Source organism: Pongo abelii, chromosome 11, assembly GCF_028885655.2.
Source record: "Pongo abelii isolate AG06213 chromosome 11, NHGRI_mPonAbe1-v2.0_pri, whole genome shotgun sequence".
Lineage (NCBI taxonomy): Eukaryota > Metazoa > Chordata > Mammalia > Primates > Hominidae > Pongo > Pongo abelii.
The window spans coordinates 35,141,054-35,158,435 of NC_071996.2; the positions used below are offsets into that span (position 1 = coordinate 35,141,054).

Sequence of the window (17,382 nt, forward strand, 5' to 3'; positions counted from 1 at the left end):
AGGAATTTGGAGTTTTCTCAGCTACAAGCTATAAAATTGTTTTCTGTTTCTGCCTGAATGGCTGGATTCTACCATACCCAGCTTTATTCCATGTCGGTGAAGAAAACACACCATCGAAATATGTGTTTCCTCCAAAGAACATGCAGATAAGCCTAGACTGTTCATATGAATGAAAATAATTGCAGAGAAAATGCCTTTCTTCCGTGTTTTGTTTAGTGGCAAAAACAAAACAAACAAACAAAAAACAAATCCAAAACACTGAAGAACCTAGGTGAGTTACATTTTCTGCAAATGTAATTGACTTCATGAAGATAAAATATATTTCAGATAACAATATGAGTTTAACCTGAATTATTGATTTCATTCGCACTTGTAGACTTGGACCCATGATTTGGAGGCATCAAAGGAAGAAAAGTTGGGTTTAATATGATCACTTTTGTATTATTGTTCTAAAGGGGTACAGTCCATTCTCCTAAGGGAATCCACAGGTGTTTGAGATAAACTGAATTACTTGACCAGGTACACTGAACAGAAACTGCTAAGTTCATGGAAATAATTTTTTTTTTCTATCAGTATCAGTAGACTCTGTTACTTCAGGATGCTTGTCTGGGCCAATTCATGATATGCCATGAAAAATGTATTTCTGGCTGCCCAGTGAAGAGCTGAAGCCACAGCAGATTTGCCTTTGTGTCATAACTAATGACATATTCTAAAACTGCACAGTAATGCTTATTATTTCACCTCAAGGATCTTCTGGTGACTTAGATAAATCACTCAAGATTTTTTTCTGTTTTGTCTTTGCTACCTACATTCCTTTTTGGAATTAGTTTTCTCATCTGCATTTGGAGTACACTGTATATTTTATATTGTGCTCTTAATTAAAAAGAAATTTTAGTCTTTTTGCAGCAATTTTACAGTGCCCATAAAAACTGGAGGCACACATTTCTGCAGAACATGATTATTTTGGAATCTCCAAAAGCCCCCAGCATCTCTTTCTGCCTCATAGTGTCCCTGAGGTATGCTATCTCACAGTAGCATGTCTTTCTGTGTCTCACTGCTTAACTGTACCAAGGTAGATTTATCTGTTTACTAGTTATTACTTGGATTTGTGTAGCTATTTTTTTTTTTTTTGTAGCTGACCTGAAGGGTCCCGTTTTCCTTTTTATCATACCAGACGGCTTCCTTGTCTCTTTCCTGAGGTACCATTAACAAAAGCAGGCATGGGAAGTCTTTCAACAGTTGTACACAGAGCTGCAATAGCACTCCCCTCATTCCTTAGGTTTGTAACTAAGTCAGCATAGAGTTTCAAACAGGAGAAAAACAACTGAGAAATTAAAGCCTTAGAAAAAGAAAAAGCATTCAAAAATGTTGAAGCAGCAATTACAATTTGTCCTCCAATATCTATTTCTCACCTTCTTCCAAAGTAATTTCAGCTGGGCACACACCCAGAACAAAGACTTCTTCGTCGGGTTTGTTAGGTGTGGCTGTGTGAATAAGGTCTGTTCAAGGAGATCTATGTAGTAATGTATGAAAGCTTTTGGAAGTGTCCTTTAAAAGACAGCTGCTGTACGCCCTTTATCCTCTTCATATTCCTCAGCTTTTTTTCCCTTCCTGATGGCTGGAATGTGTGGATGTGATGACTGGAGCTAGCACAGTCCTTTTGGACCATGAAGTGACCTTGAAAATGGGGCCACATTCCATGAAATACAGAAATGGAAGATAGGGACCCCATGAACTTTATGGAGCAGAGCTACCATTCCAGTTCTGCCTACCTGTCGGTTTATATGTGAGAAAGAACTAACATTTTAGCTTATTTAAGCCGCCTCATTATGGATCTCTGTTGTTCACAATGGAACCTAATTCTAACTCCACATAAGTGTACTCAAATCTCTTTATTTATGCATGTTAGTGTAAAACTGGAAGCAGTTAAAATTATTTGTAGAAGGAACCATGACATTTTGACAGAAATAGTAGGCAAGAAAGTCTAGCAAAAGTATCACAATGCCTGTATCATAGAAATTTTAAAGAATATTTAAGTATCTCCATGAGAAGCAGTCAACCCCTAATAAAATTATTTTCAATTAAAAAAATCAAAATGGCATAAATTATTTTGCTGCCATTTGTCACATCATCCTGAATATGCTGCAGGATCTAAAAGTTTCTTTTGGAGAAGTCTCTATTTCACAGATAGAAATCAAAGTAAACAAAATCTGAGGGAACTAAAATTTAGCTTCTCAGAAACATCATGGCCGGAGATGGAAAACATTCCATAAAATTCACTGAAACAGCCAAATTTGGGCAAAATTGACCTGTATTTACTGTCTGCCCCGATAATGTGATCTGATGTTGTCTGCAGGCAGAATGGCAAGGCAGCAAACTCATAGGTATGGAAATTTCAGGCACAGTGGTTACCATTATTTTATATGTACCACAAACTATTGCAGTAACTGTTCTACATGCTTCCTTTTGTAGGGTCACCACAGCAATCCCAGGAAGCGGGAATTGTTATTCCCACATTACAGAAGAGGAACTAGGGCTCAGGGAAATTAAATGACTTCCCTAACTCTTGCTGAATTTTAGACTTTTGTTAATGCTGTCCAAAAGAAGATACTCGTTGTATAGGAATTGGGAGAATTCACCAACTTATTGAAAGTTTGTATTTACTAAATAAAAATGATGGGTTTGCTACTCATCTGGGTACATGAAAATCATCTTCAAAAGGCTTTCTATTATTTTACCAAGAGTTTGGATTTTTTTATACAAATTCTATTGGTCACTGATGTTACTTCATATGCTATCTAAAACACACATGATTTTCACTAAGTGAATAAATACAAAAGTATTGCATCTATCAATCACAATTTCCTAGCTTAACAACGTGAGCTCCAATATAGTCACAAAAGTGCCTCGAAAAGAACAAAGCCAGAAAGTGACCTACCTTTTGAGTAAGCAGAGCTTGAACAACTTGGTTGGCTACCTTTAAAAAATAAAGAAAAAGTTGTCATTTATAATAATGAGACTTTATATGCACCGACTCTAATTTACCAATAAGTTTCTCGCAGCTTATTGTAGCTAATTAGCTCCTCATTTGCCTCTTTCCTCTACATCCAGAGATCTGATTATTTTCATAATAAGCCTATCCTTCTGGGTAATATTTTGCTTTCTCCAAAGGTGACCTTGTTGCTAATTAAGATGGTTACACTTAAAAGATCATTCATACCTTGACTTTCACATTTCCATATTTGGAAAAATGATATTGTTTCATATACTCCAAGAAGGCTAAAAAATGATATAGTGCAAAACACAGTCCTAATTATCTGTACACAGTTTCTACAGTTTGCTGATTTACAATATCCTTGCCTCTCCTTCCTATTCCTTTGCTGTCTATTTCACTGCTTAATATTACTTGCAATAGAGATAGGTTGAATGGTCAAGCATAGGGACAACTCATTGTTTCCTATGTGTCCTGCTTTCGTCTTCAATGTTTTTGCTTACGTCACGCTCTTGTTGTTGCTACCTGTAATATAATCTGGTAGTTGTTTACTACAACATCCATTTTTTCCCTTCTTCCTGAGTAACAAACCCAATCTTTTGGGGCTGGGCACATTCAACTGCATTTCCCAGCCACTCTTGTAGCGAAATGTTGCCATGTGACAAAATTCTGGCCAATAAGACATAAGCAGACTATTCTCTTGGGCTTACAGGAAGTCTCAAAGAAGAAGGGGGCTCACCCTTTGTCTTCCTGACTAGGAATGGAAGTACAGTAATGGCTGGAGCTTCAGCAGCTACCCTGACAACAACAGTCACATATTAAGGACATTTGGACAGAGAAAAGGACAAGCTTGGTCCTGATGATGTTATGGAGCTGTACTGTCTATTGAACATCTATGTGGGGGAAATAAGGTAATCACTGTGATTTTGAGTTTCTTCCAGTAAACAACCAAATATAATTCTTAGTAATATTTTCAGGGACCTCATTTTCTTCAAGTATCAGGCAGCTTGGGACAGCAGAAGAACCTAAATCCCTCCTTAGCCCAAGGCAGTGAATCTTGATTAATCTAAGCCAATCTTGGCAATTCCAATGATTGGTTTAGGCGTGGGCATATAACACAATTCCAGCTAAGGACGACATGTAAAACCAGTAACATGTTCCTGGTGTTTCAAGTACCTGGCATTTTCTCCAGGTAACCATTCATTATTACTGTATGTATTTGTATTAAGATTTCTTTTTCATCTGCATATTTCAAAATACTTTGCATAGAATCACCTACTAAACTTCACTATTACCTTGAAGCTATGTAGCCACATGGCTACCGTTGATAAAATTAAGGTGGACAGGTGAAGTAGGTGGTATTTTTCAGCTAATACATAAACTGTAAACATTTAATGTGATAAGTGAAATTGACAGCATGAAAGACTAAATCAGAATACTTAAATATCCTAGATATAAGGCACTCTGGTTCATTCATTTCTTCCTTCACTTATCCAATATAAATTTTCTGAGTATCTACTTGCAAAGATAGATGATTGGGCCATGGTCCTTGACTTCAAAGACTCATACCTGGCAGTGAGTTGGCAAAAACACAATTATAACACAATGTGACAAACATCTAATCATCATGGTAATTCTTACAGTCAATTGGAGACTGAGGGACACTTTTGTGTTATTTTTCTCTTGGTAACATATTTATTTTTGGTGATGCTCAACTATTTGTGCTTCTTTCTCTATCTAGTATAGTGGAACAGATTATAGTAAGAATGTTTCCATGGAGCTTAATTGTTTTTTGACTCAATACTGACAAATAGTACATCCTTCACGACAGCTGGCTACCAGTAAGTCTCATAGAAAATTAAAACACAGGCTGTCATCAACTTTTGATTAGAAGGCAATCACACCACAAGCAGTAAAAGACTAAAATCAGATTATCTGTAATTTATTAGTTAAATTATATGCACAAGAAGCATTTTTTTTCCCATCAGAAGTCTTTTCAAAGTTACATTGCAGACATTAAGTAAAACAGAAAGACTCTTCATTGAAACTATGATTTTAAATAAAATGTTTTCTTAGATATTGTTTTTGAGTGAAGCACAAGTTACAGAACTACCACAGACCAAAATAAACTATACTTTCATTAACTGAGGCCATATGTTCCTTTATCACTTTATTTATATGTGATCACAACAGTGATAAATGTTATCCATCCCACACAAATTGACCAATAGCGTAATAGTGAAAGTCAGTTTTCCAGCATTCATTCCAATTCATAAGTAACTGAGAATTCAAAGTCAAACTGCATATCATCTATTTTATTGTTGGCAAATAAACAAAACAAAAGAAAACAGAAGAATTGAACTATTCATGCAGGTTGAATCAGGAACAAGGTACCAAAGTTAATTCATGCCATAAATAATTTACTTCTTTTGGATCTCAAACTTTGGATTTGATTTACATCCTCATAAAACTGCCCAGTATCAATATTTTCTTTTCTTTCTCCCAATTGGTCTCTCACTGAAACCATTCTGGTAACGGTGGTCACATAAAATAGCTCTATCCATGATTTATCAGGAGACACGGACTAATATCCTAACTCTAACAGCCCACAGGAGGAAATATGTTATATCTCACAATCCAAGCAGTTGCCCTATAGGCCTGGAGACTCTACATCTAACACAGTTCCTTCTGGCATGTACTTTGGAAAATTGTTTGCTCCTCTTGAAAACTGAACAAAGATAGACGAATGCCTTATTTCTTTACCTACTGACATGAGGTTATATTACCCAGAAGGACTCACTGCTTCTTTGAAAAAGATCAGGCAGATTATACACATGCCTTCCTCCATACTGTCTATAACGACAGTGTCCGAGGTTTTGTTATCACTTTTAACAGCTAACTTCCCTGATGCATAAATAGGACAGCTGCTTGGAGTTTGTGCCTGCAACCTCTACTAGGCTCAAAAGATAATGCCTGGAATGTGTCCCTGCCCTCAACCTAGCATTATGCCCTAAGCATTTGGGTTGCAAATAATCACACACCCATAGGCCCAGCTAGTGAGAACAAATCACTCCCAATGTCATCTGCCAGCTTTCCTCTCCAGAGAAAGGGCAGCAGCTGGGCTAGGCTGCAAGGGACTTGAAGCACACTGGAAAAACAAAGCTGGCAGTCCTTAAGCCACTAGCTTGTAGTACAGCCTCCCTTAGGCTGTCCATGGAGGCCTCTCCCTTTTGCTCCTAGGAGATGAAGCAGGGCTGCAGGCGAGACAGGAATGCCAAGGAGAGCACCTGAGTACATCTCGTGTTTCCTTCTCAGTAAGAATTCTCTCAGACAATCTAGCTCCTCTAACACATGGCTGATCTTCTACTCACACAAAACTTTGCTCTTCTTCCCTGAAAAACTTCCAGGGCTCGTGATTCCTCCATGCACTCTCCTGGAAGTGGGCGAACAGAGGGAGGAAAAGCTGGGGCTATGGAGTTCTCTATTATTTTATTGCAAAACAGTCCTTGAAGCTGAATAAGAAGCCACACTAAGCAGTTTATTCAGAGAGGGAGCCAATTCTCAGCCAAGGGCTGGGGTGGAGGGTGGAGAAGTTTCAGGTTTATGGGTGTGGGGAGCGAGGATCTCCATGCTCTATGCTTTGACAGTTCTCTCCTGGCTAGTGGGCTTGCTTTCCTACCTTCATGAGCTATTTCACCATGAAAAGCCACTGTCATGTCAACAAAGTAACTGAAAAATCTCATCAGAAAAAGCACGTGTTTTTGAAAATGTGCTTTGGAGAGGTGTTCTATGCTTCTGAGCTTAGTTGATTGCACTGAGGCAGCTAGGAGAAAGCATGGAGAATATGGACTTGGGTTAAAACAGTGCCTATGTTAACCTCATACACTGACATGCGCAGGGGATGGGAGAGAAATCTGACTTTTCTCAGCCATAAAATAGGGGAGCTGCCTGCCTCTAAAGTTGTGAAAAAGGCATGAGATGATAGACATAATCAGTGAAACCACCTAGGACAGGACTTGATATAAAGGCGTCACCCCTAAATGTGAATCAGGCCAGTCGAACTTTGGAAAATATAATGCATGTTCAGGTAAGCAGTTAAGAAAAAATTTTTTATTTTATTTTATTTTTTTGAGACAGAGTCTCGCTTCATCACCCAGGCTGGAGTGCAGTAGCGTGATCTCGGCTCACTGCAAGCTCTGCCTCCCGGGTTCACGCCATTCTCCTGCCTCAGCCTCTGGAGTAGCTGGGACTACAGGCGCCCACCACCATGCCTGGCTCATTTTTTTCTTTTTTTTGTATTTTTAGTGGAGACGGGGTTTCACCGTATCAGCCAGGATTGTCTCGATCTCCTGACCTCATGATCTGCCTGCCTCGGCCTCCCAAAGAGCTGGGATTACAGGTGTGAGCCATGGCGCCCAGCCGAAAAAATGTTTTAAGAATAAGGGATTTGGATGTGAGGGCGATCTGGCTGTGACATCTGTCACCCCATTGATCGCCAGGGTTGATTCGACTTATCTGGCTGGCTAGGCGGGTGTCCCCTTCCTCCCTCACTGCTCCATGTGCGTCCCTCCCAAAGCTGCGCGCTTGGTCAAAGAGGACGACCATCCCCGATAGAGGAGGACCGGTCTTCGGTCAAGAGTATACGAGTAGCTGCGCTCCCCTGCTAGAAACTCCGAACAAGCTCTCAAGAATAAGGGATTTTACTTGGAAAGGCATGAGGGGTATGTATATGTGTGTGTGTGTTTGTGTGTGTGTCCACATAATATACATGTATAAATGTAAGTCACTAAGCATCTGTATTATTCATTTACTTTGTAAAACAATCCTTGTTTGTAATACAAACAAGAAAGAAACTCAAAGAGGTAAATACACAGCCCCATACAACATTGGAAAAGGGTGAACAGTGAACCCTAGTCTTCCTAATCCAAAGCCCATGAAGTTCTCTTCTAATTCAAATCAGACTATTTGAAGTGGGTCTACTATTTTTTTCAGCTGATTAATCTTGGGATTATTACTTGGGTTAGTGCATAATAAATGAGTGCTCATCTCTGAAGAGATAACTGAAGAAATTAGTCTAAATATGTATGTGGGATTTGGGGAAACACTAATTTGGAAATTAATTTCCTGCTGATACTCTCCATTCATTCATTTAGTCATTCAACAAATATGCATTAGGCACCTAGTGTGGGCCGGGAATCTGCTGGGTCTTGCAGAAATAATGAGGAAACAAATGCAGGGACTGCCTCCAGGGCGATAGAATCTGGGGCAAACAAGGAGTAGATCATCTGTAATTTCCAAGAAATGAGTATTTTAAACATATGAAAGTGACAAGTATGATCATCTTCCATTTCTATCAAGACCTTGATTTTTTTTTTTTTTTTTTTTTTTTTTTGAGATGGGAGTCTCGCTCTGTCACCCAGTCTGGAGTGCAGTGGCGCAATCTCAGCTCACTGCAACCTCCACCTCCCGAGTTCAAGTGATTCTCCTGCTTCAGCCTCCCAAGTAGCTAGGCCTACAGGCTCCCGCCACCATGCCTGGCTAATTTCCTGTATTTTCAGTAGAGACGAGGTTTCACTATGTTGGCTAGGCTGATCTCGCACTCCTGACCTTGCGATCCACCCGCCTTGGCCTCCCAAAGTGTTGGGATTACAGACGTGAGCCACCACGCCCGGCCAAAACCTTGATTTTAAAGATGACGTAGGGCCCAGCTGTGGGATATGCTTGAGAGTGTCCTGGGAATGATTCCACAATCTAGGCTAGGCATGTAGCACGTGGATCAGAGAGACAGGTGAGAAATAGTCTCAGCAACCTACTTCTACCCTTACTTAAAATTCTGTTTTTGTCTATTTCTGAACTACATCCAAAGGTCTAGTTTTCAATGTCCTTGCGCTCTGAAGTGTAGAGGCTGGAAAATAACTCAACTCCACCGTCATCACTGACTGTAAGGGCCCAGCTCTGAATGGAGAGGAAGAAGCAGTTTCTCCAACTTTTCATGCAGAAGCTCCTCCTGGAATGTTTGTGAAAATTGCCAATTTCCTGTCCCTGCATACTGATTGGGAAGGTCTGAATGAGGTCTAAGGATATGCAATTTTAGCAACCACCACACATCTTTCTGATGCAAAGGGCTCCCAGGAGCACACCTTGAGAAACACTGGGATATGGTTTATTTAATTTAATTTAATTTAATTTTATTTTATTTTATTTTATTTTATTGCTTGTAGCTTTATATTATCTCAGACATTGTGGAATTAGAAGTAATTTAAAACTTCCACATGGGTCTGTGCTCTTCTATTACTGTATCTAAACTTGGTAGAGGGAGCTTTCACCCTTCTACTGAAAATTTCTGAAAATGCTCTCTACAGCACAGCATTCAGATAATCTAATTGTGGTGGTTCTTAACCCCAGGTGAATATTATAATCTCCTGTGGTGCTTTAAAAAAACAGAAAGCCCAGGCTCCACCCAAGGGCAGAGTCGGATGGGAATCTCTGAGGTGTGACGCAGCCAGCAGTAGTTTTAAAGGTCCCCAGGTAAGTCCACCAAGCAGGTATGGAGGAGAAGCATTTGCTGTTCTGGATCTGAGACCTCACCTGCTGCAGCTCCTTCTGCTGAAGATACCCTTTCCAATTCTGCCCCCTCCTCTGCTCGCCTACCCGCTGCTCCTCCTGCCCCCTGGTGACTGCATTCTGTGTTTCCAAAGTCCTCAGTGCAGCTCATTTGCTCTGTGACTTTCTCTCACCTCTCTACTCTATGACTGTCCATCCCTTGCACTTTTCCTGCCAGGCTGGGAGTGCCGTGAGCTCTCAGGGCCTGGGTGAGGCTGACATCCAGTAAAGGTTTGCAGGATACAACCGAATCCATTGAAGTGCAATGTTTTGGATGTTATTTTACTTATTTTACTTCTTTACATGGGAATAGTAGGTATGAAAGAAATTGTGGCCAAGGCAATACTGTGAATAAATAGCAAGTCATTGCTCGCCAGTAAGTGTCTGTCAAATAGCTAGACTAAGAAGCTTGATTCTAACATGCAAACCTCCAAACTCTAAGATTAATCCTTGTTTTTTCCTTTGTACTGCAAGGCAGGGAGATGAGATAGGGAGCAGTAGCGGTGAGGATGAAGTGTATGCATGCACACCTGTTTGTATACAGGTGTGTGTGCATGCATTTGCGGGTGTGTGCACTTGTGAATGTGCATGCCTAGCAAGCCAGGGTATATGTGTGTGTGTGTATCTAGGAGTGTGTGTGTGTATCTAGGAATGTGAGTCTGTTACCTTCTGAATAAATGTGCTCTTCTATTGGAACACAGATCCTCAAGTATTTTCCCCAAATCCTCAATATGTTCCTCATTTCCCAGAAAATAACCATCAGTGCAAAAAGGACTGAAGAACATTTTATTTATTTATTTGAGATGGGGTTTCACTCTGTCACCCAGGCTGGAATGCAGTGGCAGGATTATGGCTCACTGCAGCCTCGACTTCCTGGGCCCAAACGATCCTACTACCTCAGCCTCCCAAGTAGCTGTGTCTACAGGTATGTGCCACTACATTCGCCTAGGTTTTATGATTTTATTTTTTTTTATTTTGTAGAGACAGAGTCTCCCTGTGTTGCCCAGACTGGTTTTAAACTTCTGGGCTCAAGTAATCCTCCTGCCTCAGCCTCCCAAGGTGGTAGGATTATAGATATAAGCCACGGTGCCTGTCTGAAAAACATTTTAAATTTACGTTTATCCACCTGTGTATGTCTGATGACACCCACTAGCAAGGAAAAAACTTACGTGAGGCCTTACCTTGTTAGTTTGTTTAATTAGTATAAAAAACCTTGAAAAGAATTTCCAGTTGGCATTATTACTACATTCAACTACACCATTGAGAATGTTCTCTTACAATGTGTGGAAATGGATTATCTACCCTCATGTAATTAGTTATAAAACAACCTGCATGTGTAATCACGGGTCAGTATTCACGAATACAAAACATGTGTATTGCTTAGAGGCAGTTCTTTGTCGTGAATCACCTCTTTGGCAACAGTTAATTTTTGCAACTAAGAACAGAGGAACACTCCCTCTAAAAAGTTATCTTCAGTGGAAACTTTATATGAAATGATTTTGTGGATAACTTATATTTTTGTCCCACACATTCTGATGAAACGTATGGAATGCAGGCATGGGAAACACACAAAATACAGACTATGAGTTTCCATAAAGAAATGTGAGTGTTTTGATTGACGGGGAGGGTTGACCTATGGGAGAATTGGAATAAAGTTTCTGTGGTGTGAGTCACATAAATCTGACTTCTAAATACAGATAAAATCACAGCAGAAATTTCTGTGCAGGAGGTTAAAGTGAAACTTTGCTAATCAATACATATGACCCAAAGGCACTGTATGTTCCTTTAAATATCCTTGGATCTATTTGGTCTTTCTTGCCCTAAACTTTGACTGGACCATGAGCCTGGGGAGCAGTGAGGGCTGCTGAACTGGCCTCACTAGACTCTGAGCCATGTCAGAGTCAACTAACTTTAGTGTTTAACTTTGGACATTGTCAAGATTATTCTGGTCTTTTAAGGTCCTGACAGGGCAGAGACTTGCAAATACCATTTTGCATGAGTAACCATTGTATGTGGTTGGGAGTATTAAACAATTAACATATCTAATATTAAACAAATAATTTTCTGGGGACATTTTGAGAGTTTTTCAATCACATATAAGTAACCAATACAAAGTGGTAGGATGATGACAGTGTCTGAAACTATCAAGTGCACCAGCATCATCAGGAGAGCTTGTTGACACATAGGTCGCTGAGCGCCACCCCAGAGTCTCTGATTTTGTAGGTCTGTCATGGGCCCTGAGAATCTGCATTCCTAATGAGGCCCCAGGGGAGGCTGACGCTGCTCGTCCAGCGATCACGTTTTTAAAACCACTGGTGCAGGGAGACTCCAAGGACTACTGGACCTCAGAGGAGAGAGACTGCTTCCAGTTTGAAGGGAACAAGAGTTATATATGGCGTTACTGCAGGGAGCTGAGCATGTGTTCCTTATAGATCACCCCATCGACTTCTGGGACAGTGCATCGGAGGAGAGGGGAATGGAGAGGGTAAGAAATATCAAGAGGAGTTTGTTAGAAGAGATTTCCCTCATGGATAGTAGGGAGAAAAAGACTGACGATACATTGGCAGTTCCCACTGGAAAGGTACTGGAACCAGACGAAATGCAGTTTTTCTTTTCTTTCTAAAATCTGCATCAGGTACATTGTAACAAATCTCAAACTAAATCACTCAGAACACAATAAAGTTTTAAGGTGCTGGACAGATGACTAAAGAAGTGATCTCATTTAAATAACAACTCCAATCACTGACAGGTCCTAGGTAAGAACTTGTCAGGGAGCGAATGGCCAATCGTGGCAGGGAGAGAGACAGGATGCATTGGTGATTGGTGTGAGCCCTGATAGTGTGAGGTGACAACGGGGGAGGACGAGGGCTCTGAGCACATGTCTATTTTCCCCTCACCTCCCAGAAACTCTCAAATGCCCACTATCTTTGCCATCATCTCTTCATGATCATCATGTAATATTTATCCAGTTTACTTATGCGTATAGCCCCATCTTCTTCCATTCTGCTCCAATATTCTTCCTCACTTCTCTCTCTCTTCTTGGCTTGTTCTGAATCTACTGATTTTTTTCCCTCTGGCTGCCAACTGTGAACATCATCCCCACCCACTCTATCAAGGACTTGCTTTTTCAGAAACGGTATCCAATTGGAGATGCAGCATGCCCCGACATGGTTCTTCTCATTCATTGGAAGGGATCACACTTATTGGACAGAAAGAATTTACCAGTGAACTGTGGCCCAAGAATATGAAACAATAACCAAAAGGAATATACAGATGCCTGGATAAGGAATTAGGGAGGGAGGGGGGCAGACACACACACACACACACACACACACACACACACACACACACACACATACACATACGCATACACACACACACACACACACACACTTCCTTTTCAATGGCTACATGTTTACTACATTTCTTTGGAGGAGAAAATGCTGATGTTTTGTGGAGACTGGTAGCATACACATGTTTTGAGATCAGATTAAGGGAATCCTAACTAGTCCAGCCTTGGATCAGGAGCCTCTCCATCCCCCTTACCTCATCAAGACATCGCTCATATTGTTCCCTTTGATTTTCATTCTCCAAAGCCAACGCTGAATTCTCTGCCTGCAGTAAGATACAAAAATAACACAAATAAATAAATGAAATGTTGTGTTATGGGACAACTTATTCCATACAGTTACTAAATATATCTCCTCGGGATCCAAAACAATCTTTTAGAAGTACCTTTGACAAGTTCACTCTAAGTACTATTATAAATATCGCAGGGATGACTTCTGTCTTACCAACTTGCTCACTAAAATACATGAGAACTTAAAGAAATGCAAAACTTGATATTCTGAACAGGTAGAAAATCAAATCATGGCTTGATGTGAGAGTGTTCCGTAAAAAGATTACAATGTTTATTTCATTCTATGAAAATGTAAATGGGAGAAATGCCTTAATCCACTTCATTAAGGCCCATCACAGACTCACAGACTAATATTTGTTTAGGCCACAGAGAAGAATCTCACAAAAAGTCATGAAAGCATAATTCCAAATGCAAACTAAATATGTTATTTTCACTGTTAGTCAATGACTTATGAACATAACATAATGAGAAATGTAAGACTTGAACTGCACTTAAGCATCCCCTTCCCCACACTCTTGTAATATTACTGCTTTCTCGCTCCTTAGAGCCATGTGGTTATGTGGCTGAATATGGTTACTAGGTTGACATGTGGAACAGTAAGGGGAAAGAAAAGTAATCACTGGAAGCTTATTAGGTTTTAGAAGGAGCGTGAAATGATGGTATGAAGCTGCCCTCCACCTCAGGTGACCTGGTTCCACTGCAGGTTCCTGTCTGAATCTTCAACTGTGCCAGTGAACCCTTCCCAGGGCTGTGACAATGACCACCCGCTCTAAGCCCCCAAGCAATCTTGGCTCTACCTGCCCCTTCTCTAAAATCCTCCTTGACATTTGGAAGTAGGGGTATAGTGATCTAAATCAGTATTTTCAAAATTATGGTATGATTTTTAGGTGGTACACAGATCAGCATTTTAACTTCATAGTTTTTTCCCATGTTTTCCTAAACTTTTTTTTTTATTATTATTATACTTTAAGTTTTAGGGTACATGTGCACAATGTGCAGGTTAGTTACATATGTATACATGTGTCATGCTGGTGCGCTGCACCCACTAACTCGTCATCTAGCATTAGGTATATCTCCCGATGCTATCCCTCCCCCCTCCCCCCACCCCACAACAGTCCCCAGAGTGTGATGTTCCCCTTCCTGTGTCCATGTGTTCTCATTGTTCAATTCCCACCTATGAGTGAGAATATGCGGTGTTTGGTTTTTTGTTCTTGTGATAGTTTACTTTTCTAAACTTTTTATTTGGAAATAATTTCAAACTTATATCAATGGATGAATGGATTATGGTATGTATATATAATGAAATACTATTTGGCCATAAAAAAGAATGAAATAATATCATTTGCAGCAACATGGACAGAACTAGAAGTCACGTTAAGTGAAATAATCTATGCACACAAAGACAAATATTGCATGTTCTCACTCATATATAGGAGCCAAAAATGTGGATGTCATAACAGTAGAGAATAAAATGATAGATACTAGAGGCTGGGATTTGGGGTAGGTGCGAGAGGGGATGAAGAGACATTGGTCAATGCGTACAGATATACAGTTAGATAAAATATATAGTTAAATAAAAGGTGTAAGGTTCTATTTTTTGACAGCAGAGTAGGGTGACTATAGCTAACAACAATGTATTGAATATTTCAAAGTAGCTAGAAGAGAGAACACGAACTGTTACTAACACAGAGAAATGATAGGCTGGGCTTGGTGGCTCACTTCTGTAATCCCAGCATTTTGGGAGGCAGCGGCAGGTGCATCACTACAGGTCAGGAGTTCGAGACCAGCCTGGCCAACAGGGTGAAACCCCATCTCTACTAAAAATATAAAAATTAACCAGGCATGGTGGTGCACACCTGTAATCCCAGCTATTGGGGAGGCTGAGGTGAGAGAATCACTTGAATCTGGGAGGTGGAGGATGCAGTGAGTGGAGATTATGCCACTGCACTCCAGCCTGGAAGATAGAGTGAGTGAGACTCCATCTCAGAAAAAAAAAAAAGAGAGAAAAAAGAAATGATAAATACTCAAGCTGATGGATGCCTCAAATACTCTGACACAATCATTATACATTCTATACTTGTAACAAAATATCACGACCTATAAATACAGAAAATATTATGTATCAAAAACCAAAAAGGATAGCATAAAGAATCCCACAAACCCTTTCCTAAGATTCACAAATTGTTAACATTTTGCCACATCTGCCATATCGATTCCTTTCCATTTCTTTTCTGCACCTGGAAAGTACCTTGTAGACATGATGCGTTTTATTCCTAAATACTTCTATATGTGTTTCCTCATAATAACAAAGTCATTGTCTTGTACAAGCACGGTATAGTTGTTAATTTCAGGAAATATAGGAAATATAAATACAGTACCACAATGTGATCTACATTTTTTCCAGTTTCACCAATTGTCCCAATAATGTCATTGATAGCAATTTTTTTTCCAGTATACAATCCTACCTGTGATCATGTACTGCTTTCGACTGTCATTGCCATTCATCAGGTACCCTCTAATCCGGAATAGCTTGCCTTTTATTTATTTATTTTTTTTTTGAGATGGAGTATTGCTCTTGTTGCCCAGGCTGGAGTGCAATGGCACGATCTTGGCTCACTGTGACCTCCACCTCTCGGGCTCAAGTGATTCTCTTGCCTCAGCCGCCCAAGTAGCTGGGATTACAGGTGACCGCGACCACACCTGGCTAATTTTTGTATTTTTAGTAGAGATGGGGTTTCACCATGTTGGCCAGGCTGGTCTTGAACTGCTGACCTCAGGTGATCTGCCCGCCTCGGCCTCCCAAGTGCTGGGATTACAGATGTCAGCCACTGCACCCGGCCTGGAATAGTTTGTCTTTTTATGTTTTTTATTTTCTTCTTCCCTTCTTTTCCCCCTTATTTCCTCTTCTTCCTTGCCTTTTTTTTTTTTTTTTTCCTTTCTGAGTAGAGGCCAGTTATGTTGTTGAACATCCCTTAATTTGGGCTTCTCTGGAGCTCCCTCATACATATTTGGTGGAAACAGTGCACAGGCGATGCTGGGCCCTTCTCAGTGCATCATAGCAGCCATGTGACATCCATGGGACCTGCTGCTGGACATGTTAACTTTCATCACTTGGTTAAGGTAGGGTCTGCCAAATCTCCCCCCTGTAAAGTTACTGATTTTCCTTTTGCAATTAATAAGTAATTTGTGGGGAGATACTTTGAGGCTATGAAAATATCCTATTGCTCATCAAACTTTCACCTACCTATTTTAGCAACCACCAACGATTTTTAACCAAATCATTGATTACCTTGGTTGCATATGGTGACTTCTAACTCCATTTTTCTATCTACATTTATGAGTTGACATTCTTCCATAAGTAAGTGATTTTCCTATTTATTAGTATGAAAACATCAATTCTGATAATTTTGATGTTCAAATCACTCCAGCTTTGGGCAGGCGAGCCCCTTTAAGCTGGTGTCTATATCCTTTTGACATGTACCCATCATTTCTTAAATACTTTCTTTTTCAGCAAAAAGAGATGTTCCAGGACCATCTTGCTTTTTCCTTGCCTCATCCCTGAAATCAGGCATTTCTCTAAGGAATTCTACTTCCTCTTACTTGGGGAATGATAATTGGGAACTAAGATCTGGGTGTTAGCCTGTATCAGTTGCTACCAAGGAGTCACTGCTTCTAGTCCCTTTCAGTGGAAGGATTTTTCCACAGTCCTACACGCACAGGCTTAACACCCCCACCCTACCCCAAGCCCCACAGGATTCTTTCGTATCTTCTCCTTTTCATATTAGTATCTTCCTTTTTGTACAGTTAGCACTCAGGCTCTCAGCATTATTTTAACTCCTTTGTTCAATCTCACCATGTGTACAAAATTGGTACGCTACTCAAACCAGTGCTAGGAGAAGTTCAGTTTTGTGTTTTTCTTTAGAACAAAAGTATAAAGTAAAAATACTGTGTTCCAAAGTTACTAAGTTGGTTTTTCCCCTCCCTCCCTTTTCGTGTGGTTATATTATTCATTTGAAATTCAGTTCAGTTCATTTGTTTCTGATAGTATTCAAATTTAATTTCCTCTCTTCTTAATTACATTTTGTTTTCTAGAATACATAAAACATTAACAAGAATCCAAAAGTTAAAACTATATTAAAGGGTATAT

The 17,382-nt window shown here is 40.0% G+C and overlaps 1 protein-coding gene across 24 annotated transcripts in view; it reads right to left on the bottom strand.

The window, feature by feature from the left end:
* The window catches only part of NCKAP5 (NCK associated protein 5), a 993,533-nt gene that overhangs the window by 196,221 nt on the left and 779,930 nt on the right, over positions 1-17,382 (bottom strand). For all 24 annotated transcript variants that reach the window (XM_063712751.1, XM_054549292.2, XM_054549288.2 and 21 more), the window contains 2 exons: positions 13,142-13,210; positions 2,939-2,977 (listed from right to left, as the gene is read on the bottom strand). In XM_063712751.1, coding sequence (XP_063568821.1) covers positions 2,939-2,977; positions 13,142-13,210 — 108 coding nt within the window. The remainder of the gene's footprint in view (positions 1-2,938; positions 2,978-13,141; positions 13,211-17,382) is intronic.